The sequence below is a fragment of the Netta rufina genome (genome assembly GCF_964035555.1).
Source record: "Netta rufina genome assembly, chromosome: 1".
Taxonomy (NCBI): Eukaryota; Metazoa; Chordata; class Aves; order Anseriformes; family Anatidae; genus Netta; species Netta rufina.
The window spans coordinates 118,896,485-118,923,966 of record NC_140123.1 but is presented as its reverse complement, the minus strand read 5'-3'; the positions used below and the strand labels follow the sequence as shown (position 1 = coordinate 118,923,966).

Genomic DNA, 27,482 nt, shown 5'->3' with positions numbered 1-27,482 from the left:
GGGATCGTAGATGGTTTGTGGTGGTGGGAAGCCCCTGCTCCTAGGGCCTGCAGTTACTGTACTTGCAGAATTCCACCTTAAAAGCAATTGGACGTGCCTGTAACTCAGAGAAGTTTTGCTAAGCAATGACACATTGCACTTGGATCTGGAAACATAACATCTGGAAGCCAAATGTTAGAGGCAATATAAAAGAGCCAGCCCAACACACCAGTGGGGCATTTCTAAGCCAGAAACATCCTCAGGATGGACCTCGTCCTTCTCTGGGTGTTCCTGCCTCTGGTGACAGTGGCATGGGGCCAGTATGGTGACTACTACTACGGCCCCTATAACTATGGAGATAACGATGAATGGGTCAATGTGTACCGGCAGGGTTTCAACTTCCAGTGCCCGCACGGGCAGGTGATCGTGGCCGTCAGGAGTGTCTTCAGCAAGAAGGAAGGCTCCGACAGACTGTGGAACTACGCCTGCATGCCGGCAGCCCAGAGCCTCGGTGAGCCGACAGAGTGCTGGTGGGAAGAGATCAACAGGGCGGGCACCGAATGGTAGGACACCCCGAACCGTCCTGGCAGGGCGCAGCCCTCATACCCCCTCTGGAAGGAGGGTGCTCGTACCGCAGCCGTAGCGATGGCAATGAGCAGTAACTGCCTGAGACCCCTTAATCGCGATGCATGCGTGAGGGCGGTCAGCAGCATCCCCTCTGCCTCCTCTGTAGCGCTTCCTTGCTGGAGGGCCTCAGTGCGCTGTGCTGTTCGGTCACTTGCAGCCTCAGCTGCCAAGGGGGTTGGTCTCGCAAATGTCGCTTTGCAGGTGAGGAAAATGAGGCACAAACCTTCAGAGAGTACAGGACAGAGCTGCTTCTGAAAGGCCACACGCTGAATTGGTGACTAAATTGGGGAACAAACTGTCTAGCTCATGACACCGACCTCCTGTTCTTATCACTAGAAAAAAAAAAATCCCTGTATTGCGCTGGCTTCTCTCTTTGTGTTTTCATTGCTAAGCTTTTTGGCTTAGGCCCAGCCAAAGGCTGTTTTCTAGTCATGCTGGTATTACAGGAACCAAAAATCTGCACTAACGAGTGATGATGGTGGCATATATATCCCTGATAATGACAGCGTATATATCCATGATAATGATAGCAGAAGGTCATGTTAAATCCTTCGTACAGCCACTTTGGGTACACTAAACATTACATTTTCTGTTATGCTTACAGGCAAAAGTGATCATATTTTGTGGCCACAATAATTTTTGGAAATATGTATGGCAAATCATGTTTAGGCAGTATATACCCAATATTTAATTTTCTACTGATTTCTTCATGAAACGTGAAATATTTTCAGACAACTCTGAATATGAAATGTTCTTTGGACAAAATGAAATGAATGCAAGAATATTTTCAAATATTTTAAATGGTTCTGCTCCATAAATTGCAATGTGACTTTTGCAAATTTTACATCATATGGGAACAGGTTAACAATGAAACATTAAGCTTCTGCTTTTTAAATGATTCAAAGTTTTGCCCTGAATTATTCATAGTATTTCATTTACCATGGGATACATTCCTATGGCTGATGCAATTCCTAAGGAAAGAAAGACTGACCCCATACTTCACTTTTCAGAACTGAAAAGAAAGGGAGAGGGCTGCAAAACAGACAGAAAGAAGACATTGTGATAATACTGGGTGACTTCATTTTTCATACATTGGTGCAATTTCTACTTGCTGCATAGTAATTTTGAATTAGACCTTTCTGTTGTTCAAAATAAAATGGTTATTCTCTTTCCAAAAATCCCTGACAGCAACTGCTCAAGTTTACTTCTTACAAACAGGGTAGTGTACAATCTATACAGAACGTTTTCTTCTGCTAGCTGAACCATGAGGCTGTATTCATCATCACACTCCGTGTGCTTATTATGACTACATCCACAGCATACCATCTGAATCTTATTTTCTCCATCTCTTAAAAAACTCTTTTCACTTTGTCCTCTTTTTTCGCTTACATGTTTCCTATTGCCATTCAACCAACCCTATCTTTCTTCCAAACATGTTTCTTGTCCAACCCCTCTTTAATGTTTTTAACTCTAACTCTCCCTCCCAGCTCTTGGAGTTATTCTAGTTATTTCTTCCCTAGCTGACCTTTCCAGTCTAACATCCTTACATCTATTTGTCTACTCTGCATAGATCTCTTTCTTTCTTCTACCTATTTTAGAGGTAGAGCATGGGGGGCTGTCAAAGGCACCAAAGTGATTTGGGAACACACATCTCTTTGCAAAGATGAACCTGTGCTCCTAATTCCTTAGGCTATTGCTGTACATCTTAGCTGTGCCTGGTCACGTTCTGCAGTTTTCTGTACCACAGGGCTGGGCTGGTTGCATTTATAGTGCTTCACGGAGGATGGTTTGCAGCATGCCAGCACAGCCCTCACTGTGCCCAAATGCTGCTGCCCAAGAACCCAGTGGGCTCATCCCAGGCTGGAGTCAGCATTAGCCAGCAAAAAACAAAACAAAACAAAACAAAACAAAACAAAAAAAAAAAAAAAAAAAAAAAAAAAAAAAACAGAATGGGGTGTCCGAGACCACACCCAAAACTCACATTTTTGTGACAGCACAGATGTAATTTGTGGGGCCTTTGATAATCCCACACCTACTCTCTTGGCAGTCTTCACATTGCTTCTCATAGCTGCCTCTTTTTTCTGCCTTCCATACTCATTTCAGTGCTATTTGGAGCCACCCCAAGCTCTAAAAAGATTCACTCAGTAATCAGTTTGGATTACAAACATGAGTCATAACCTGTATCAATTCCTGTTTGGCCACCTCTGTTTCTGCACTGATTTCCTCGATAACAAATGTGTTTGTGAGCAATGTATCATCCTCACATCAGCTGACACAGCACTCTGCTGGGCTACCTAGTCCACTTCCCATGCTGGGAGGATGAACTATAATATTTCTTCTTCAGCTGCAGTCACAGGGCATTTTGTCTCACCTTGCACATCACAGCCAGGGATACTCAATGTCTTGTTTCACAGTAACCACAAAATTGCCTCATTTTTCCCATAATTTAACTACGTGTCCTCTGCTGTAATTGAGGCTTTTTATTCCCTGCCCTACCTTCATGGAGTAACGAGAACGAGCACACTGCAATCTTTGCAAAATCTCTTAGGAGGTAGCATCTATGCCTCACCTTCACCCATGCTTTTGCTTTCAGACTGAACACATCTCTGTTCTTCTAGTTTTCCTCTCCAAGTTTTAGGTTTCCAACATACAGCTCTCCTTTGAATTCCCTCCAGTTCTCAGCCATCTCTCAGAAACACCAGAAACGTGTTTCTGGCAGAAACCAAAAAAAAATTACCTCTGACAAATGATGTTTGTGGCATTTCACAAATCACCAATTCTGACTGCTGTGCAGCTGCACAACAGAGCCAAATCCAAGCGAGGTTTCTTTAGAAAAGACAACAAAGCAAGAAAAGCTTTAGAAAGAGGAACTGCAAGGAATACAAAGCCATTAGCATTATAGGGAAAAATGGTAGAATATAGGGGGCATAGGGCTGGGAGAGCTGGAGGTATTGGAGGGCAGAAGGGGATCACTGGCAGAGCTGTTGTAGGTAAGTTTGCTTCCTACACTAACACTAGGCATTATATGGACTTCTAGGATTAAACCTGTAAGACTTTGCATCTTACAGATATGAAAAAAAAAAAAGGATTCAGCAAAAAGAGGGCAATGACACAAATCCACATTAGGCATCAACAAATCATCTATGTGCATTTGCACTTCTGAAGAAAGCATGTTCCTCTGTGTTTTGCTGAACCTCTGTTCTTTTGTGTTTTGCTGAGAAACCTCTGAACGTGTTAGAAGACTCGCAAGGAAAATTTTGGCAAAAGATTTGATTAGATGACTAATTTCTTCTCAGCCTTCCCCGCTCCATAAATCCGTGAATATGTTTAAAGTGAAGTATACTTATAAAGGCTTTGCTAAATCTGTCCCAACAACTTACTCCTGGCCCTACTGTCTCTGCAGAGGCTATATGCTAAGCCAGATGCTAACAACACTGGGAGCAGAACCTGTTCCTCAATAATTTGGAAATACTCATGTCTGGATTAGGGAAGTCCTCAGGACATCCCCTCATCCTACAGAGTCCTTGGCCTTATAGTTATTTATTTACTGTGACATCTCAAGGATTTGTGCTTTTTCAGACAGAATAAAGCATATGTTTTTAGCTTGATTTGTCCTGGAGGAAGTTTGACCTTGGATATTTCACCACCTAAGAAAATGTAAGATCTAAGGTCTAAGCTGGCGAGACTACTTCAGTGCTTCCCTGGATACTACAAAGCTGTCTCCACAGACCAGTCTTTGAACAAGGTACTTAAGAAAAACATTTTTTCTGGCCTAAAAGTGATTGCATCAAAGGGCAGGGATGAAACAAGCAAATAAACTAAATAAACTAAAGCATGTAAGTGAAAGGCAACTTTTCCTTCCAGGAGAAAATGTTTGTTTTACACCACATATGAGATGGAACTGTGCCATATCCCCAATATACTCCCGGTTATCCATACAGCACAAAGTAGAAACGTTTCTAGCAAAGTGCTATTTCATGCATGTTTATTGGCTCTTTTCTTTGTTTAGGCTTCTGAGAAAGCCTTTGGATGGGACTTGGAAAAAACAGATATCTAGATTCTCCCACCCCATTCCCATTCTTGCTCTTTCCCTTCTCTTTATGCACACAAAGACACATGCAGATCCTTTAAGCAGGCATGCAGCCCTATTTCCCACAAACTGGGTGCAAGGACAGACCGTGAGCAAAGGAAGGAAGTGTCTGTAATAGCCTCCTGTTCAGACGCTGGCAGCTCACCCCAGTACATCTGTGAGGAACTGTTTTTGTTCTCCATCTCTGACCAATCCCAAGACTCAAATTTGAGGCTGTATTACCCAAGCCTGATAATCAAGCTGCCTTTTGAAATATTCCCATTTGTGCTGTCTACACAAACAAGTTAATTTCTCCACAATCCTAGGTTTATGTTAAAGGGATAGCGCTCCAGGCTTTTAGCACAGCTGCAGTGAGCTGAGCCCAGTGGGAGCACTTGCAGAGGAGGGGGGTCTTTCTGTGGGTAGGGAGGCATCGCCAACACCTGGCAGAACGAAATCAAGAGAGGGATTATGACCTTGCCTTCCCTTTGCGCAGTGAGGAGAAAGGACAGTCAGCACTTACCCCTGTGTGATTATCTGGCTCTTGTGAGGGAAATAAAAACCTAGCAGACGTTCATAGAGAAGTAGCCTTTGGCATGTGGAAGTGGATGACAACACGTCTCCCCTCCCCACAACAGATAGTGAAGACTCCTCGTAGAAGTGGCTGCTGGAGACTGGCACGGCCTAATCAAACACGCAGAAGCAGTTCCCATCGTCTGACTGCGAGTGCTCCAAGTGTCCTGAGCCTACCCTCAGCCACTTCTCTCTCCTCACTCATCTGTAACAACAGATGGATCATCGAATTAGCTTTCATCATGCAACTAACCAAATTACACAGAGGGAGGACAGGCCACAAAAAAAAAACAGGACTACGGGACAGCGCCCCCAAAAAAAACTGTACCAAAAGTTTTGGATACTGAAAGAAAGAGATTTTGGTGAAACGACACTACAGGAAAACAGCATAACTAACATCTCATTATCAAATGCCTCCCACACTCTGGCCACGGTCCTACCAGCTGCATGAGGTTAGGCCACCTCTCTCCACGCGCTCCGGGCAGGACTGCAGATGGAAGCACGCAGCTTTATTTCTGCTGGGTCAGTCTGTCGTGTCTGACATCTCGCCATAGTACACGGAGCCGTTCTGCTCTGACAGGCTCCAGAGAGGCAGCTTTAAAGTAATTAATGATACATATTTTACAGAAGCCATCTGCTCTGGAGCAAAAAAATAAAGTGGGATTTTTGGAGGTACACAGAACGACACTCTCAGGTAACCCTGTTGTAAGGAACAAACTGCCCTTAATGCGCCATGACCACATGCCTACTGTGTGTCAGGCTGCATGTTTCCAGAGAGCTTTAGGGAGTGCTACCTCACCAGCATGGCAGGGGCTCAATACGGGCTCTAAAAGTATCCTTTACTGCAGCTCAGCAGATCTGTTTTTCTTCGGGTCATCATCCTCAGGATACGCATGCTATGCAGGCTAATTTCTAACATATCTGAGGGACGGAGGGCCTCAGGGATGGGCTTACAACACAGCTTTAGATGGGACACAGCACTCTGGGGCACTGTCTAGCAAAGAACAAAAATAGGACACAGGCATAAGGATGAAGTATTCCCACAAATGGTGCTTTTGTTCAAAGCAAGAATACTATTGCAAGCGATATTTGTCTTCATTTTGGCAGGCAACTGTTGAGTCAAGGAGCTATACGCTTGGTTTCTGAGACTGTATCAACATTTGCAAATATTGTGGGATGATTTAAGTGGTTCTGTAGGGTGAAACAGTTCGTGCACAGCACCCAAAATCCACACACACATTTTGAGTAGGTTTGCTTCAGACCGCTTCTCGTCTGGTCCTATGGCTAAATGTGAATCGGAGAACAAGGAAAGCTTTTGAATAAATTTTCCAGTTAAGTGGAAATTCAATGGAATTGAATTCAATTTACATGCTCCAACATTTTGCAATGGGAACCAAAGAGCATAAAGCAAGGATGACCAGGAGACTTACTTCAGAAACGCAGTCTTGACCTGAGCTAACTCATAATGGAGATATACTCTTTGGTTGCTCGCCTTGGTTGAGCTGTACAGCACTAATTACTAACCTGGTCAGAAGAAGATTTGGCAACGGAGTAGATTTTCATAGCAGTTGCAGCAGGCAGTGGGAAGTCTCAGCCCCCATACCCTACCTGTTGCTACACAGAACTCCTCCCGGCACAAGGCTCTCAACTTACTCTCCACAGAACACAGCTGACATTTCCAGCAGATGTAAACGAGGGAAGGGCAGGGCAACTTCCCATCCAGCAGCACCTGACCCTCACCGCCACCCATCTGCCCACTCCTCCACCTACCAGCCAGCTCACCTCCTCTTCTCCCAGTACCAGCTCCGAAAGGCAACTCGTCGTGCAACGCAATTTGAGCCAACAAGAAAAACAAAACAACCCATCCGTTGCCAAATTTAATCCCACGCACTTCCAGCTGGTTTCTCACGCTCTTCTGCATTCACCTTCTAAAAGGTATCTTAGCAGTGTTAGGACTTCAAGAATGAAGAGAGCCCAGCAACATTATTTCTGAATTATCTCTATAACAAAAAATGCTACAGAGTGGGTCTGGTGAAAAAGGACATTTTTTAATTTGGCCATAAATCAAAGGGCTTGAATCACTGGTTTTTATTCACCCTACGTGTTTGCAGGATTTACTGTGACAGGAATAGTGAATTTAACACAGAAGGAAGAAATCATCACAAATTAAGTCTTGTTTTCAGATCAGCGCATACAGCATCTGACTAAAAAGGTGTGTGGGGAGGGGGTTGTTTGTTTCCTTTGAAGACTTATTTTCTGATTGCAGTGAAGAGGCCAACTGGGAGAAGAAAAATAGGAGAAAAGATTTTACACGAACTCACAAATAAGCATTCCAACTTCTGAGAGCATTTCTTCATTTCCAGAGGAATATTAGGATTTGACTTGAAAATTACAAAGACTGGAAGAAAAATAATCTTGTATTATCTCAAGGCTAAAGAAAAGTACTTCAATTTCACCATTATCTTTCTCTCACTGAACCCAATATTGAGCTTGAAAAATGGACTGCAGTACTTTATGAACATGAGACAGAATTAGAGAGGGAGAAATGAACATGAGCTTAAAAGATAATTTCACATTTTCCTTTGAATGTTTTAAAAATAAAATAGCAATGCAATTACAAGGCATGATTTATTTCCACTTATACTCTGCATCTAAGAAACTAATTTTTAAGGAGACTCCAAATATATGTGTATGTATACATATATATTTTAAACACTCTTTTAATGATAACATAGACCAGTGATCAAAAATAATCAAATATTCCTGAAGTCTGGTGTTCAAATATCTACATATGTAAGCATGGGAGTGTTGCATTAGCCACATTTTTTTTCAAACCCCAACAGAGAGAAGGGTCCACCTGTGACAACTCTCTGAAAATGAATCTTTCTGTCAATATTTGAGTGCATTAGTAGAAGTGTTAAGAAAATAAAAACAGTTGTAGGGAAAGGAGAGCAGGGCTTTCCAGACTGAATGTAATCAAGTGGGGAGAGAAAAGGGGAAGGAAGAACCTCTCACAAAGACAAACATGGGTAGGAATATCGAGTGCTGATCAATTGAAATGAAAAATTGCATGGCAAAGCCAAGCCTCTGAGAGGAAATGCAGAAGAAATGAGGGAACAAAATAGTCACAGCATTGCACCTAGGCACAAGAGCTAAAAAATCTCCCAGGGCATAAGGGAGCAGAGGAAATGCCTGCAACTGGAAGAGGGGGAGGAAGAAGAAAATGAGGAGACACAAGTTTGGTTCTACTTTACACCGATTAACGCAGGAAAGCGCTCATTTTGCAACAGGTACATTCATTCCCAATATTTCTGTGCATCAACCTTCCTTCCATCAGGGTAACACCAATCATCTGAAACTATCCAACATGTTTACACAGAGTCTTAGCCATATGTTCCCATGGCCCATGTGCCAAAAAACAGAGCAACTTCCTATCAAAGTCCTGCTGAAATCCTCTGAGTGTGAGCCAAACTGCCTTACTTGGTGCGATACCATAGCAACTCTGAGTCCCCATCACTGCTTAATTCTGGAGGTCCTTGAAGGAGTCTGACAAAGCACAGCACATATGAGTGACCCCAGTAATGTGGGAGATCCGGGGATACAAACAAATGTAAATAATCTTGTCTGAACAACACAACGCCATGGAAAAGACATACAGAAGAGACCTCTGGCTCAAAGGTGGAAGCTGAAAGTCAGGCAGAGGAATTCATCTATGTGCTGGTCAAAACTGATCACTTTTTCAGTTTTTGCATTCAAGCCTTTGAATGCAAAAAATTCAAGCCTCATACTTTGCAAGCACTAACACCTGTATGCACAAGTGAATGACTTTCAAAACACCAGAGTGTTAGACGATGTATGTCTCTTTCTGGAAAGGCTCATGAATCAGAATCACAGAATGGCTGAGGCTGGAAGGGACCTCCAGAGATCACCTAGTCCAAGTGGGTTTTGAACATCTCCACAACCTTGGAGACTCCACAACCTCCCTGGGCAGCCCATTCCAGTGCTCTGTCACCCACTTCGTTACAAGAAGTTCTTCTTCATCTAGTGACGAAACCTCCCGTGGTTCATTACCCTTCACCCATTACCCCATGTCCTTTCACTGCACACCACTAAGAAGAGTTTGGCCCTATCTACTTTACATTGTCCCCTCAGGTATTTTTAGAGGTTGATAAGATCCCCTCTCAATCTCCTCTTCTGTAGGCTAAACAGGCCCAGCTCACTTAGTCTTTTCTCATAGGACAAAAAAAATGAAAATAAACTGAGGTTACTGACTGAAACTATGATTATTATTTTTTATTTTTATTTTTTTGTATTTCTTAATCGTAAACTTACTTCTTGGATATATCAATGTATTTGACTTTAAGATATCACAAAGAAGGCTTGCTACAGGTGGCTACACTTTTCCTTGATAAAGGGTGAAAGAAAATGGAAGAAACTGAATTCCTGTAATTTTCCCCAACAGGGAAACAATGAGGCTAGGATGGTGCTTGAGAGAATGAGTGCTCATCATCTGAGTTAATGAGCTGTCTGTTTTCTTTTTCTCCTTGTCTGTACTCTCAAAGAAGTGAGCTCTTCAAACTCTGATTATTGCTTCAATTACTTTGGGTATCAGTGTCCAGATTCTTGTAGGGGGAGCAGAAAGAGAGGATTGTATTTGCATGCTTGGAGACCATGCATATTCTCCTTGAAGGCACTGTCTTACCCATATGACAGAATTCCTGAGTACACAGAAAGCATGAAGAAACAGATTTTTCACAAAATTTATGTTAGTCTTATAATTTTCTAAGGCCCGGGTCTCAATTTTCCTGATATGATTGTTATCAAATCATCATTTCATCACAAGCCTATAATGTTTTGCAGTAACTGCCTTCTCCTTGAAAAAAAATATTTGAGAAAGAAATAAAATGAAAGGAAGTGATAAACTTCTCATATAAAGGAGTTTCTAAGCTATCTTTTTTGTAGAGAAGCAGTCAAAAAAATTACTCCAGTGAACTCCAAATGCTCAAACTCCAACGTAAAGGTATTAATGGACTACTTTGAAGTCAGTCTCATGATTTGTAAACAATTGAGAATGGCAACACCACAACAATTTTCTTGTTTCACTGACATATTGGAATGTTTAAATACTTAAAAACAGTAAAAACTGTTTTAAGTGCAATGTAAACACAAAGACATTATTTGTCAATTACTGCTGCTTTCTTATATAAACTGGTAACTAAATATACAGCACATTCAGCCAATGCTTCACAATACAAAGCAAAATCCCTAGCTTCTGCCCTGAATAAAAAATGCTGTTTTCAGAAGTGCTTGAAACTAGTACGGAATCTAAGACAACGTCTTCTTTACATGTTCTCTTCTTTCACTTCTCTTTTAGGTACCAGACCTGCTCAAACAATGGGCTGGTGGCTGGTTTCCAGAGTCAGTATTTTCCATCTGTGCTTGACCGTGAATGGCAATTTTACTGCTGCCGCTACAGCCGGCGATGCCCATATTCGTGCTGGTAAGTTCAGGCTGAAACCAAACCTATTAGTCTCTTTTCCCCAGCAGTTCCTTTAAGTGTCTTTAGCCCCTTGTCCCATTAACACAATTGTTTAAGAAAAAGTTAACTGTGTTTTATGGGACTAAATAAGTTATTTCCAATCTGACCACAGGCTTCTTGAGGCTCCATGACTTAAGGGAAGAGAATGAGAGCCTTGAACAATACAACACATTAGCTAGTCCTAAATGAACAAATCTGGGTATCAACAACAGCCTATCTATGCTGGAAACTATGACAGGAATTCCCAAAATGAAATTACATTTCAAACATAGCTCCTGTTCCCTGATCCAACACATTTACAGGAGCACAAGCATCTCTGTGCTACGCTATTCTACCAAGATGACTTACAATACTGAACTTCCTTCCAGATACCTCAGAAAAAAAAAAAAAAAAAAGAAAAAAAAAATCATCCTCTGTCTGACAATCTGGGATTTTTGTATTTTTAGTACATAAATATTGCTCCTCCTCTCATGGCTGTTCAAAGCCCAAAGTCAAAATGAGCTCCTGATCATAGCTGAAACCTAACAAAAAGGTGGCCTCACTTCAACGCAGTATCACGACTGGTGCTGGCAACCTCACAGAGGCTACAGAAAAAATGAGCTACACATCCTGAGCTTCCCTGTGGTCCAGGGTGTGGTTCCTCTAAACTGAGATGGAAGCACAGAAGCAGACTGTGTAGGGAAAGATCATATTGCTCCTGTCCAGTCTGTGTAACAGAACTCCTGACGTTAGGCTCCAGGGCTATTAATCTAGCTATTCTCACTAATACAAAGAGTAACCCCTGAACTTAAAAATAAATAGTAAATAAATAAGAATAATTAGAAAAAAGGGGGAGAAATCTGTGTTTGAATCTTTGCTTCCAGAACCCAACTTTGAAGTCAACTTCCCATCGAGATGCATACAAACTGTTTACATGCCCCCTGGTCTTTCTTTGTCTGGCTGGCTACTGGCCAAACACAACAGTGCTGCCTTGCTTTGCAGACTTCAGTCTCTTTGCAGCAAGGAGGAAAATAGATATGTTTTACTTATTTATTTGTTATTATTTTTAAGGATTTTAAATGACAGGAACTCTATAAAAGCCTTTGAACATTTTCTTGCCCCCTCTCCAGCCTACCTTGCCTATGGATGCTTTCTACCTCAGGGTTTATTTACACACCTACCCAGGCTCTTCCCTCTGAGGAAAACTAAAACTAGCTTTTAAGCATTTCTTCCAAACTCTCTTACTCCTCTAATGCTGCCTGTATTTCCAGTGAAAGAGCATAAATCCTCTTTGACTTCTTTTATTGTTGTTGACAGTTCTGCTTCCCTCAGATGTTGTCTTGACAACTTGGAACAGCTTTGTCTCTGCCTTGCATATTGGCATTCAGAGCAGTGCAAAGCCCAAATGTAAATGTTTGGGGTTACTGATGTCTGGGATGCGTTTCCATCCCAGCTGCACGCAGACTCCTATGCTGCCCTTCTGTTCAAAACAGTGACAAGACTCCATGTCTCATGCTTGGAAAAGAATGCCTTATGCAGTTCAACAGCTAGTGTCTTCCCATGCAGATGAAGGCAGGTGAAGTGTTTCTGCCCCTAAGCATGGTTTAAGTCCCATATGCTCACATCCTTCTGGGCGTGGAGAACTGGTCCCTACAGTACAAAACCTCTGGAAAGATCTTCACCTGGCTTGCAAAAAGCTTCTGGCATGTAGTATGTGATCATGGGTACATTTAGCAACCATTTGGCACTGGGTTTTACCAGCCTCAGTCCCTCCATCTGGAGCTCCGTTTGTTCTCTTCAAGCTATTGGTCTTTCAAGACCTGTGTGAAAAAAGCCATGAGCAGCCTGGTCTGACCTTGTGGCTGACCCTGCTTTGGGCAGGGTGCTGTACCAGAGATTTCCTGAGGTCTCCTTCAGCCAGAGTTATCCTGTGATCCCAAACAGAAGGAAGAGTGGGCTGGCAGCTAAACTCTCATGCAGCTAAACTCTCCCTCTTCTCCAAAACAGTGGTCTCTTGCTCATAGTCTGCTGGGAACAGCTTCTTTTCTCTTTTATTCCCTCTACTCCATCCAGACATTGTCTGGGGGAGTGCTAGTTTTTATGCTAGAATATGAACAACATGAACCACAATGTGGTAGAATGAAAACCCATGCCCTGGAACCACTTCTAGTACTACAGATATGTCTAGTCTGAACTGATAAACTTCAGTATACAGCAACGAGACTTCCCATTCATTAAACCCAGAGGCTCTTACTCAAAACTCCACTTCCAATGGCATTTTAAAGACATCGTCAAAAAGCCTCGTTCATATATCACACTTCTGGTCTGTATCATGCACTCAGTTTAAGACGCATTTGCCACTGAGACTGTGTTCTCCAAACAGTCTGCCAAACATTTCCAGGCTACCATGGGTAATATCTCAAAATGCATACACATATAAAACACAATAAAAATGTGTGTGTATAGTATATTATTACATTTTCTACCCAAACCTATAATGATATTTATTCTGTTCCAGAAACTAGTTGTCAACAAACTGTCTGCGGAGAAATGGCTATTAACCTGCTGCTGACTCATATTTCTTGGTTGAAGCAGCCTAATCTCATGCAAAGGCATCTATCAGTATACAGCTATGTGGGAAAATAACACCAGGAAAATATGTGATGACTGTGGTGCCTCATGGGTTGTGTGTAAGGCACAGGAAAATCCACATATTGGATTAAAAGACAATCCACATTGCAGAATTCCTTCAGAGCCTTGAATTTTAACTTGCAATGAATCTCTCATTATGAAACCAGCTATAGACAGAAAGGCATATGTGAGGAAAACTGAAAATACTTAGGGCCTTGCTTTAAATTGATTCTCACCTTGGGTATTTGATCCCTTCTTCTTCCAGTTGTCTCCTTACATGTCTCTCTGGCAAATATATATAAACAACAAGACAGGTGATCTTTATGTATGGTTTCTCTTGGCTCTTCTTCTTCAGGAATATATTTGCCTTAAATGAGCTTTTCTTCCCTACACTGAAAAAGACAGTTTTCCCCCCATGAATACGAGCCACACAAATGTTTTTTTAGAATTTGACCCAGTTTCTACAGCCAGAATCTTCTTCTCTGTTGTTTGAGTCCTGCTGACATTTATTGGAATACTAATTTATGACACCATCATGCAGACTGAAATCCACACTTAAACACTTTGCTTAATTTAAACACACCATTAAAGCCAAACACATGCTTAAGGACTTTGCTTGGTAGCATCTATACTCTTACTCTGAGGTCCCAGCACTTTTGTTTCACACTTTATCTTCTCACCATTAATTCCCAGTTTACCTGCACAGTAAGCCCATACTGCAAATAAATACACTAATCTCTTCCAGTCTCATAGTTTTGCATTTGCTATTTTATTTTTTTACAAGTACTTTGTTTCCTTCATTATCGTGCCAAGCCTTGTCATGGATTCTGCACATTTTTACCATTCTGAAAATAATTAACATTCCCCACAGGAGGCAGAAAAGCTCCAATTATTTCACCTGGCTGGGGAATGCTACCACAGTAAAATAAACTGTATGCTTATTCAAACCATAAAGGAAACAAATCCACTGCAGATGCAGAGACGGCATTATTAAATGGTCCCATTAGACCTCCGATTTTTCTCTTTGCCAGGAAATTGAAAGCTCGACTCCATACTCTCAAAAGCAAACACATGTCACAGAGCAGCCCCAAGCCTGCACAGACTGTTTACGACTGCTTCCCCTCTCCAAACAACCAGCAGTCCATGTGCCAGAAGGTCTGTCTGGAGCTGTGGCTGCTCTCTGTCACAGTGACATTGTCCAGGCAAACAATTACTTTTTCCAAGAGCTGTGGGGATTAAAGAACTTATTTGTTTTCTTGACTCAACCTGCCTCCAAAGCCATATTGAAACTGATGAGATCCTAAGCAGGCTTCTCAGAGATTACCAACGGCAGAGAGACAAAACCAGGAGGTGAGGTCAGAATAGATGTGGAGGAAAAATAAACTTCTGGAGAACTCAGTTCCCCTCTGCTCCTTTTTTACTGATTGTATAGTTACCGCAGTAAAACCTTGCAGTCCAATCCCCAGGAGTGCCTTCCAGAAACACCTTAGGAGAAGCACATTATCTAGGGCAGCTCCAGGACATTTCTCCTACCCTGGCAGGCCAACAACCTGGGATCTATACTGGACTCATTGGCAGGAATTTCTGTAGTCAGTTTAGTAAGACCTTCTTTGGCTTTTCAGGACAGCATGCTTTTTAAAAGGGAATGCCTGCTGTCCTCCAGCTGGAGGATGAATTGAAATTGATTAAAGAGGCACATGATTCCCATTTTCATTGAATGTGGCATGCGGGCTCCCAGTTCTTGAAACAAAATTCTTTGAGGAAATCCATATTCTTGAAGCACTTATAAAATAGCATCTGAGAGAGTAAGGCCATTCGTAGGACACTCCTTGTCCTCAAAGGTCAGGAAGTTAACGTTAAAGCTTGTATTTCCCTCCTGAAATGAAACAGCTCCTTCTTTTGGCTGTGGCTTTGTTGGAGGAAGAGTTCGGCAAGGAGGAGGAGAATGAAGGTCAGAGACCAGCCATCCGTCTTGCTAGTTGCACAAGAAGAGAAAAGGGTAACACACTCCAAAACAACACACTTACTAGCAGGGAATAAATCTATTGAACAGTTGGAGCAGGAAACCATGAGCTCTGCCACCGGCTGTCTTTGATATTTCAAAAGACTCATTTCTTTTGTCTGCCTCCTATCTGAAGGCGAGGTATACCACAATTGCCATTTACTTCAGTAAGGGGTAATAAGGCCTCGGTGTGACCAGATCTTCTTATCAGTGAAAAATAGATTCATGATACCTACCTTTGAAGTCGATCATTAAAAGGATCGCTGTAGATTAGTACAAAGCATTCTTCTTGGTGCTAAATGAATAACCCTGTGTTTTCTATTAATCCCTAACGTAGTCATTCTTCTCCATGGAAAATAAACAACATTACTACTTTCAGACTACAATAATAACAACAGTAATCCTGTTACAGATCCCGACTTTTTCATTCCCTTTCCTGCTCTGAGCAAGATTTATAGGATTATAGTAAAGTATATCAGAAAAACGTGGGGATAGGGGGGAGTAGAAACCAGTCAGAAGAGATGCCATCCCACACCAACTCTACACCAGCTAAATACCCTGTTATGGAAAATACCTTTTCTGCCAGGTTTTCCTGCTTTCCCTCATACACGTTGAACCACTCACATTCTTTCTCACAGGCTTTTCTTCCCCAGCCTTTCATGTAGAATTTCCTGCTTTTTGTTCTCAGCAACGCCCCTACTGCTCCAAGCTTCTTGTGTTCAAACATCATACAATTCATACTAACCTGAAATAGATTAGCAAAGCAGGAGCAAAATTCCTTTGTCTTCTGTACTAATTCTTGCAAATGGATGACACGGACTGAAAAGAGAGTCACTTGCTAAAAGTCTCACATTATTATTTCCTCCCCTACAATTCCTTCCTCAAACTTAACATCTTTGTGCATACGTGGTTTTAGGAAACAATTTCACTGAATTCAGCTTGCAAGCTTCTGACTGATCCTCTTGCTCCTCGGGGTTTGTTTGACATCAAACTACTCAGTGCCTAGATGCCAAGATCAATACAACGCAGCTCTCCTCACTGCTGCTCTGCAAGCCTCTACTCTAGCGTTTTCCTTCGTGTACCCTCTTGGGCACCAAAAGCACCACCCTGGAGGCCTTAGGTCACTCCAAATGGCAGCAGCAGCTTTGTCTCAGCACCCAGCAGTTCCCAGGTTTCTCCATGCTCCCCTAATCCCTTTTTTTTTTGACTAAGAGGTCAATGCCAGAAGTGCATCCATGCATGTTGCTGTGGGTCTTCACAAATGAGCCTTGTCCTTGTTCTTCCAAACTCCTTTGGGTAGGCAAAGCCTCACCAATGGGTAAAAGGTGTCTCATACTTGTTCCATGAGTCTTCTTGGGTATAAACATGTGGCTCACAAATGTTACCATGTCTGTAAAGAAATTATCTGTCTGTGTGACCCTAGTAGGTAGTTAAAGATGATATGGAGAATCACATCACAGAGTAAAACACAGTATTTTTAGTCAAAAGACTGATAATAAAGTTACACACTGAGCTACAACAAATGCTGAGGGAAGCACCGTCCTGCGCTGGGCAGACTATGAGAAGACCTTCAATGCTGAGTTAAATGACCATTCTCCCTTCCGTGACAAGAAAACCAAGTACTGAATATCCCTATGCTCTAAACTCTACAGTGTTATCTCTCTGGGAGATACATTTTGTGAGACTTATCCCCAGGTTTCCCAAAAACAGGGATAACAGAGAAGGGCTGGCTAACACCGCAGAGCCCTGCTCTGCGGATAACGAATTGCATTTCCTTCCAAAGGATACCGCTCTATCCAGATGACCTTGAGATGCACGGGCTTAAGGGAACGGTTCCATAAATGAGTGCAGCAAACATCAAAGCGAACAGAAGTAGACAGACAGATCACACGGACCCAAGTGAACTTGAACACTGCTTTCAGAGCACTATTTATAATTTTTCTCTCCAGAACGAATGGAGTAAATAGGCGTCTGTCCATACAACAAGAAAACCTTCAGAGCAGATCACGACCCTGTTTGTTTTTGTTTTTCTTTTTTTTTTTCATAATTGTATATGCTTGCTTTTTGAACATATCTTAGCAGAGTTGCCATGAGAGATAGAAAAGCAATGTGGAGATGTTAGTTGAGAGGGAGGGGGAAACGATAGCAGGCAGAAAGAAAAGAGTGGGAAGCTAAACGAAGGCTCTCCCTATTGCATCCCTTCACTTCAGAATAACACCGCCTGCTTCTGCAAAAGGTCTGCAGGACCCTTCACAGTAATTCATGAGCTTTACTTCAAAATTCATCAGATTTACTCTTCAAGCAAAAGGCTCATGAAACAAGTTCAGAGAACTGACTCTCAGTTATTCATTTCTGCCTCTGAGTAGGGCTGAAAGCAGCTTTTTAACCTTGTGTTTTGCAGAGTCTGGCCTGCCCAGAACATAGTGCTGGTCAAGATTACAGAACATTTTCCTCGCTGAATGCCAAACAGATGTTATGAAACACATTTGGTGGAACATATATAAACACACGTCTTAGTGTCTTCTCAAAATAATAGCACAAACAAAGCCCCAAAACCTGGAGCCGATGGGGGAAAGTGAAATGAAATCCTGATCCATATCTGGTCCTTATGCCACGATTTAAAAACCTACTGTGACCCAGGAATCTTCAAGGATGGACTATCAGATGCTCAGGCTACATATTAAAATTATATAAGGTGAATCTCTAGAATAGGGAAGCAGCCACGCTATTAAACTCTTACTCTTCAAAGCAGGGTGTCCACATCCTGCCTGTTGGGAATGGTACCACACGTGCTAACTCCCAAACTGCATCTCTGAGTTTTCTGCGGGGACTGTGCCAGTTGGTCTGGGCCAAAAGTGTCCCAGGGTTGTGGTTTAACCCGGCAGACAGCGAAACACCACACAGCTGTTCGCTCACTCCCTGCCCCATCCCAGTGGGATGGGGGAGAAAACTGAAAAGTGTAATAACTCACGGTCTGAGATAAAGACGGATTTATGAGAAAGAACAAAAGAAAAGAAAGAAAATTATTAAAAATAAAAAATAAAAATAAAATAGCAACCACAAAAAGAATAAACAAAACAAGTGGCGCACAGTGCCATTGCTCACCACCAGCCAACAGATGTCCGGCTGGTCCCTGAGCAATGGCAGCCCCCAGCCAATTCCCTCAGTTTCACTGTTCAGCCCAATTTCACGAGGTATGGGACATCCCTTTGGTCAGTTCGGGTCAGCTGTCCTGGTTCTGTCCCCTCCCAGCTTTTCGTGCACTCCCAGCCTCCTCGCGGGCAGGGTGTGAGGAGCTGGAAAGGCCTTGGCTTAGTGTAAGCACTGCTCTGCGACAACTAAAACATCAGCGTGTTATCAGCATTACTCTCATCCCAAATCCAAAACACAGCATCATACCAGCTGCTAGGGAGAAAATCAACTCTATCCCAGCCGAAACCAGGACACCTAGGGTTTGTTCCTACAGTTTGCAAGCCTAAGCAATCAAATTATGGTACTCAGAAACAATCTCCAGCGTTGTTTAATTTACTAGCACAGACATAGCCCCATTTTCTCAGGATCTCTGGCTAGGGATCCAGAAACACTCTCAAGTTTCCAAATTCAGATCGTTGGCTTCACTCATGCATGCAAAGAAATCCTCCTCAAGGCACTGAATTCCACTGAAATGAACTGGGTAAAACACAGAATGGGTAACAAAGGTCAGGCTTTGTGAAGTATATATACCCTAGCTCCCATCAGAGCTCTAGACATGGAGTGCAGAGTCCCCAGAGCAGCTCTTTGCTAACTGGGGGGCTTTCAGCAAGTTGGCTATACGGAGGGACCAGCTTATCCTCAGGTTAAGGTCCTTTTATGGGATCATAAAGGCATATTAGATATCCAAGTCACAGGCTGCCTAGGTTAAAAAGTAAATAAATAAAATAAAGTATTCAAACCTGTACTGTAAGCTGTCTGACACTGACAAATATATATTTGAGAACACAAGAGGTGATGTCCTGAAAGCAAAAATGATACCATCAGCCTTCAATTGAAATAGTGCCTAAATTAGGTTTGCCACGGCTTGACAGAAACACATTAAGGTGACAGTCTTTAGTCTAGGAAAAATTACCAGCTAAATGGTGAGAAGCCATGAGAAACAGTTTTGTAATATTTGTAATTATTCTTTCTGGGGGTCTGACCCAGTTCCCTTAAAATCCACAGTGGTCTCGTTTCAGACTTTCATGGGAGCTGAATACTGCAGCTCCAATTTTTCCACTTGCAGAGCCTACTGATGACTCTACCTACTCATCCATCCTCAAAACTGCTGGCATATGCAGGTTCTTCCATTTCTCCTAGTCCGCAGCAGCTGCCTGCATGACCTGTGAAATATTGCTGCTCATTTCTTATCAACAACACAGCGCTGTGAAGGCTCAGCAAATCCCCCAGCCCCTGGCCAGAGCCCTGACAAGGAACACTGTGACCAGCCCTGATCTTTGGCTTCCCAAACACACTTGGGCATGGGTGTTCTTGTACCATGGCTCATAAGTTGGTTGATGAGTGTCATGGCCAAAGGGCAGGAGGCAGGAGAACGAGAGAGGTTCAAAGAAGTTAACTGTTGAGACTTGGGGATCTTGTAAAGCCATGCCTGAGTTTCAGATTTCGTCCCATTTTTCATTTGGTAAGGAATAATGACTGGTTTGGAATGAGGTTCTGCGTGATGATTTTCTTTTACTTTGAAAAGCTGAAAATGACCCAGAATTTAGTCAGATCTGCTTTGCAAAGATTTAAACAGCATAAGAAAGGGGTAAACAAAGTGATCAAAAATACATTTAAAATATACAGACAGCGGTGGCAATTTCAGAGGATTTTTCTGTTATAGCAAGTACATCTAGGGCAAAGCAGTCTAATATAATCCAGTGTGCCTCAGGTTTCAGGTAAACTTTCAGTTTCTGAGTATTCCAACAGTGAGTGGTTGGGCCACAAATACCACTAAAGCACCTAATTTTACAAACTTAAAACCATCCCAATAATTATATTCCAAGCGAGTAAAATATTTAAGTATATCCTCAAATCCCACTGATTTAACACTCTGTGAACACACGAGTGTTTGGCTGGGATGTGCTAGGCCCACCTTCATGTATCATTCAAGTACTGCTGCTGGGCTGAATGAAGTCAGAAACCTGGGTGCCAGGATTTCTGTCCAGGCATTTTAGCCCTTTTAGTCTGCACAGAAGTTCAGCCAAGCATTTCAACAGGGACAGCGTTTTCCTTGCAGGGGACCCGATTCTTCCTGTGCTCTCCTGGAGCGAAGCTGATTCAACCCCACTAGCAACTCCCACATCAAATGGTGTAATGCAGGGAAAGACTGAGCGCCAGGTCCCCATTCCCGACCTCTAACATAATGTTGACATCAAGTACTGGTCAAGGTCCCAGCCCCTCCCTGCATCTGTTCATTAATCTGTGAAATGTCCTTAAAACCAAGTGCAGAATTATTTTGTATTTCCCAGGGAAGCGGCAACCATAGTTTGTTTAAATAAGTGCAGAAGCACTTTGAGCTTCTTAGATAAAATCCACTGAACAAATATTGTCCAGACCAATATTTTTACATCACAAGCTAGGCAGAAAGTGGAAAGAACAAAGAGGAACGGATTAATTGCTACATTCATTTAATATAATTCATAAATGGATAAATGCTTGTAGTTATTTGACTTGGCAACATTTACAGCACTTTATAGCAGTGAACCAAACAGACTGAAACAAGGCCCAAGCAAGTCCCTGCAATAAAGATGTAAGGAGACAAGCTTTAAATTGTTGTTCAGGCTGCTTTTATCCTACAGCTGCAGATGTATATGCATGCAATATTCCAACCTGCTCTGAACAATTCTAAACTTACCGAAATTTATTTGAATAGCTACATTAATTAATAACGTAGAAGAGAAATGCAGCCTTAGAGGTAAAATCTCATCTTATGGTGCAATAAAGAAACATGAACTTACAAAGAAACAGGAAAATAACCTGATCAGCATCTAATTTACTGGACTTTTAGGTAAGATGGTACATTATTTTATCTTCTTTTTCCTTCATCTAAAGGTTAACAACAGAACACCCAGGGCACTATGGAGAAGATATGGACATGATGATGTATACTTACGACTACTACATCCGTGGGGCAACAACAACTTTCTCTGCTGTGGACAGGTTTGCTTTTCATTTATTTTACTAGAAATTAAGAGAGAGAGAGATCTTCCTTTCCTATTTCCCCCAAGCAGTACACAGTGCTGCATCACTTGTAGCACTACTCAGTGTTGGGCTTGTACTTCTGAGGACCAAAGTTCACAGTGCATGTGGTGAATTGTCCAGGGCTGCGTATCAGGACTCTCCGGGACCCCCAATGAAAGACAGACATGCTCCTGTTGGAGTAGGTCCCAAGAAGATGATCAGAGAGCTGGAGCATCTCTCCTGTGAAGACAGGCTGAGGCAGTTGGGGATATTCAGCCTGGAAAAGAGAAGGCTCTGGGGAAACCTTATAGTGGCCTTCCAGTGCTTGAAGGGGACCTACAGAAAAGCTGGGGAGGGACTCTTTTGTCAGGGAGTGTAGTGATGAGACAATACGCAATGGTTTTAAACTAAAAGAGAAGAGTTTTAGATTAGACGTTAGGAAGAAATTCTTGTCGTGAGGGTGGTGAGGCACTGGCACGGGCTGCCCAGAGAAGCTGTGGATGCCCCATCCCTGGAAGTGTTCAAGGCCAGGCTGGATGGGGCTTTGGGCAACCCAGTCTGGTGGGAGGTGTCTCTGCCCATGGCAGGGGCTTGGAATTGGGTGGACTTTAAGGTCCTTTCCAACCCAAACCCATCTGTGATTTTGTGATTCTACAAAAAGGGGACTTTAATGCACAAGGGAATCATCTGCCTTGTCCATTTCAGTAGAGAAATATATAGTAACAATAGGCTTGGCTAAAATCTGAGCTCTGTAAAGTGAAACATCTTCAGGATTGTTTCTCACCTTTGTCTAGCTAGGGCATCTTTTATCTATGCTGGTAAAAATTCATCCTGGAACAACCTATCCTTTAAGGGGATGAGGGACTCATTTTGGCCTAACTTTCTCTGAAGTGAAATGAGGAGTTTGCCAGTATGCAAAGAGAAGACCACAAGACATAAAATGCAATCTGAATGCTGCAACCTGCCTGATCCATTGCAACACAATTCTAACTGATATGAGCCCACATCAGGAACTACTGTCAATGGGAAGTGCATGGATCCCTTTCCAGAAAATGAATTCACTGAATTTGAAATGAATTTCAAATGAATTTTTCTTGATTGGTCCTGGTCATTACTTGTAATTGTTCTTCTTGAGTGAGGCTCGTGATGCTGCAGTCATGCAAATGGATATGTAATCACCCTGCTCAGTTAAAAAGACGCCTTTCCTCCTCCCTACTATGCACATAAAGTGTTAAAATTTAGAACAAATATAAACTCAGCAGTGCTGTCTGCATGGAACCGTAGAGACCCTAATAGAAAAGGTTTAAGGAGAGTGTGAGCAGCCACTGAAACCTGACAGTGGAAGAGAGGTCTTTCATCTTGATCTGACCTCTAATTCATCAACTCTGTGAGCTACTTCTTTGCTGACGTTTTTTATCAGACACCTCAGTCCAGTAGTATATTAAAGCATTTGTTACCCAACACAGCACAGACAACAAGGCAAGGTGCCCCGCACTGGCCTACCACTGCCAAATCTGGCTAAAGGAGAAGGGGAGAGAAAGGAGAGAGAAATGGGAGTTCAAATACACAGACATTTCAAGCTGTCTCTAATAACACCCAAAAGAGACGAGATGCTTTTGTCTCTGGGATGCTTTCAGCTCGCTGGAGTTCACTAGGGATCCCCTGAGCACAAAGATTTCCTAAAATAAGACCTTTCCAGAACCGATAGCACACTGTCAAGTTGCTGCAGATTCATAACCATAATTTTCTGGCCTATTCATTAGCCTATTTATTAGAAGGTTGGAGCTGTGTCTGCAATTTATTCCTACAAGTGGAAGAGTAACTTTCATAGTTAACATGAAAGTATCCTTTTAGCCAGTTAGATAAGTAAATTTTAGGACTGCAAGGAACACCCCTATTCTGTTTGTTTGTTCGTTTGTTGTTTTGTTTTTTTTCCTTCTCTCTCTTAAATATTCCCCAATGCTATTCTAAATCCTGGTTCCCCATGGCCCCTGCAGAGAGCTGGAGAGATAATACAGGCAGTGCACTCCCCTCTAGCTGGATTCCAGCCATCATCGGATGTGGACCAGGGTAATGTCAGGAGTCACAATGACATATCTGGAAAACAGAGCAGCTGAGGTAACCGATGCCTCTGAGCAGATTTCTGCCTGTGAGTGCTGAAGCTTACCACAGCCTCCTGTGAGGGCCAGCAGCATCACGGGGATGTCGGGAGGTTGTGGTCCCACAGTACCTGAAAAAGGGAAAAACCACCACCACCTCTGTCCTACCACTGCTGTGATGGCAGAGACAAACCTGCAATAGGAGTGGGTGAAAACTACAAAGAACACATTTTGCAGAGGCGATCTAGGAAGTTTTTCTGAGCTGATGAATTTTCTGGCCTCCAGCTCCCAGAATGCCTGAAACCAACTTGTTCTGGTTAGCACATGAAGTGAAAAACTGTCTTGCTATAGCAGTTTGCAATTCAGATTCACGCAGCAGCTCTCTCAAATGACTCTCACAGAAGCAGGCAATGTTTGTCATCCTAAACAGTGTTTTTTTTTTGCAGCTGGCTGAGGCAGAATAGGAGCAAAAGAAGCGACTCCCAGACCCAGCCTGTCGGGATGACACACACATGCAGCTTGTCTGTGCAAACACACTGTAGATTTTGAGACTGCTTTTCATCTTCAAGCATGTAAAACTTGTGTTCAGGCTATTTAACTCATGACAGGCAATGTTCTCAAGCTAACAAGAGGCACAAAAAAGCCTTTGAAGATATTTTGGTTTAAGCTTTCCTAATCACTTCAAACAGTTTGTTATTTTTAGACTTTTTTTTTTCTAAGAAAAATGACTATACCTCTGCTTTTGAAAGCTAAAAGTCTCTCTAACAATACTTGCTAGTTTAGCAGGCCATAATTTTGACCCATAAAATCCTGTTAATCCATGAATAGCCTTTTTTTTTCTGTCTCTCTGAGTATCTCAGTGACCAAAGGAACAGTGTTTTTGAAAAGGATACACACAGTCCAAATGAGGACTTCCTAAAATAATTCTAAAAATTCCTAATTCCTGTTTTTGCATTTCATTAACCTTTGGTAACAGTTTTATTTAGAAATTACAGTAAAAACCTATCTAGGAAAGGTCTGAAGAAATAAAAATATAAAGCACTATGTAATTAAGGACAGACTTACTGACAAGTATGAGACAGACCCTATTCCGAATGAGATTCAGCATTAACCTGTGAATTAGCATAAGTTTTCAATTAAAGAACTTCAGCAAATGAAAGCTGGAACGAGAGGCTTTACACAGAGCTTAAGAGTCAAATCAATCTTCCTGCAGGACAGTCAGCCAGGCAATGGAGCCACGGAGGAGCAGCCATTAGTAAGATGTGGCCTCATGTCTCAGCACATCCCTTGGAGCTGGCCACCAGAAAACCAGGACCATGCAGGGTCTTGTAAGGAAAGCTGCTGCTGAGCCCCTGTTCAATGGCAGCACTGCCCATCCCACGTCTCAGGTTGAGGAGACCACTATCAGCAGAATCCAACCACTCAGAAGCATTTGGGAGCACTACCCATTGCCAGTTCAAACGACTGCTGCCATCTTCAAGGACTGCACTTTGGATTAAAACTCCTCAGCCTGTAGCAAACAGCCTAAGCGGAACATTTTCACTGTGTATGCTCCGCAGCAGGACAGCATTTGATCCTCTGAACTCATGCCATTTTGTCAAGGGAAATGTAGTGCACAATAAGCTAAGGTGGAAATTTGCAGCTTGTTAGCTATTGAACGCTAAATCACTGGCTTCCACTGTTGAATCCTGCTGCTCCAGCCATGCTTCCTACAAACAACTGCTAATACGTGTTGTATCACTCTCCTGAGAAGAGTACAGACATCCAATTACCCACAGACCAGGAAGAGCATGAACTCTCCCTATACCCATAAATATTTTTTTTGCCTCACACGTGACTTGTGGAGATAAAGGATGAGAAGCGAATTTAATTTCTCTCAATATTGATTCCTTCATATCTTTCATAAAGGTTACTAACTAGCAGACCTACCAACAGGAAAAAAAGTGAATTTTGCTATGTGGATAACTTGTCTCTTAGAAATGGCTTGAAACTCACCCACATATTTTACTTCATACATATTTTGGAATATTGTATCATACAACAGTAACTGCAGACAGAACCATCCTTTTCCTCTTGACCACTGATTTGATGTCTATTTAGGATTGATCAACATCAATAGTCATTGTCTTCTGAAGGATGTTCCGAGACCTGCTTATTCAGATTGCTGATTTTCTTATCCTGTAGGGGAGTGGGAAGGAATTGTAACTACCAGGCATATTTCATCTCCTTCCATCCCACAAAAACATGAGGCACTCAGAGAAAAGTTGGCTAATGCCAGACAGATGTTTTTGTTGCCACAGTACCCTGTGTAAGATTTTCCTACTTGTACAGTCTTACCCACTGCAGTTGCCCTCTCCATCTCACTAACACCTTTCTCTTGTTTCTCTTCCCGTGCAGGGATCGTCAGTGGAAGTTCATTGTCTGCAGGATGACAGAGTATGACTGCCCATTCCAAAATGTTTAAAAAGATTGAGTATACCCAAATTGGAAAGCTTGGGAATGGACAAGGTGTGATGAGGGTCAGTGATTATATGGGTGAAGGGCAATTAGACTCACAAAAAACGTACCAAGACTCATCAGCTGTCTGCTGAAGATACAATTCTTCCCTCTGGAGCTATTAAATAAATTGCCAGCCCACATGCTTGCAACAGCAGTTTTGGAGGATTCCTTTGAGCTGCACTGGCAGTTGTATCCCCCAAGTAAAATTGCTTAGGACACACACTTGTTAATGATACAAACGTCTATGACATATGCACAATTACCATATTTTTTTCTTTTCTACATATATATATATATATAGTCATTCTGAACACATACAACTTTCACATAGCAACTTTATATAAATTGCTTCCCAGCACAGGCACTCCAAATGAGGTGGAAACACACTATAAGCTTTCCAGCATGCAGTAGTCTTTCCTGTCTTCTACTTCCAACTTGGAACCAGCCCAGCGATGTCCACCAGCTTCTCAGTGTTTAGCTAGGAGTGTGCTGGAAACAGGACCGGTAGGTCTCTGGCATGCTGCATTTGGGGTTACCTGTTAAAGCTCTCAGCAGAACTCTGTTGCTGCAGCTGTCTGCGTACTCAGGGGAATTCCAGCTATTTGCAATACTGGAAGATGTCTGTACCTGATTAAAATGAGAGCAGAAGACCCACCAGTAAAAACAGAAGCCTAACACAGTTTTACTGAGAGCCTCTTTTACATTGCCCTAAAAGTTTTCAGTGACATGGCTAGCTGGGAGCTCTACTCTGGGCAAACCCAGGAGCAGCTCAGGCCACTCTCCCTCTCAGTACATAGACATCCTGCACTTGTCAGGAGTCTGCTTTTCATGTGGACTGGGTTTCCACTGTGGGTGCCTACACAGCACCCATCTGCCCTTGGTAATATATTCTTGGCTTGGAATAGACAAATGAAGCTAATGGCTTAGATGATCTCAGTTCCTCCAACTTGTGCATCTCATTCCCTGTAAATGGGGTGACCTTGTTTTCAGAAGGTTGCACAGCACCTGAGCAGCTGTAATCCAACAAGAAAGAGTGCTGATCTCCTCCAGGAAGATCTGAGGTGGGATTTTTGCTCTTGAACAAACCAGAATTTAGAGCTCTTTTTCTTGGTTCATGAGGTCAACGACAAACTTAGCAGTGGCTTCAGTGGTGCTGGCTCAAGGGCCAGCTACCAACTTAAGACCAAGCTTCACAGGAAAGAGTGTTGTCAGACAGTCAGTTTTCAGGCTCCAAGCATTTTTAACATATTTACTAGCATACCCTCAAGTGTGAGCATTAAGACTACACTT

General features: G+C 42.5%; 1 protein-coding gene across 1 annotated transcript; it reads left to right on the top strand.

Annotated features, from left to right (window-relative positions):
* Nucleotides 1-243: 243 nt before the first annotated feature.
* Nucleotides 244-27,460, top strand: DPT (dermatopontin; the record flags this gene model as incomplete). Its single annotated transcript, XM_084305857.1, has 4 exons — nucleotides 244-542; nucleotides 10,623-10,748; nucleotides 21,466-21,573; nucleotides 26,091-27,460. 4 exons carry the CDS (start codon nucleotides 244-246, stop codon nucleotides 26,155-26,157), a joined length of 600 nt encoding a protein of 199 aa, XP_084161983.1. The 3' UTR covers nucleotides 26,158-27,460.
* Nucleotides 27,461-27,482: the final 22 nt, after the last annotated feature.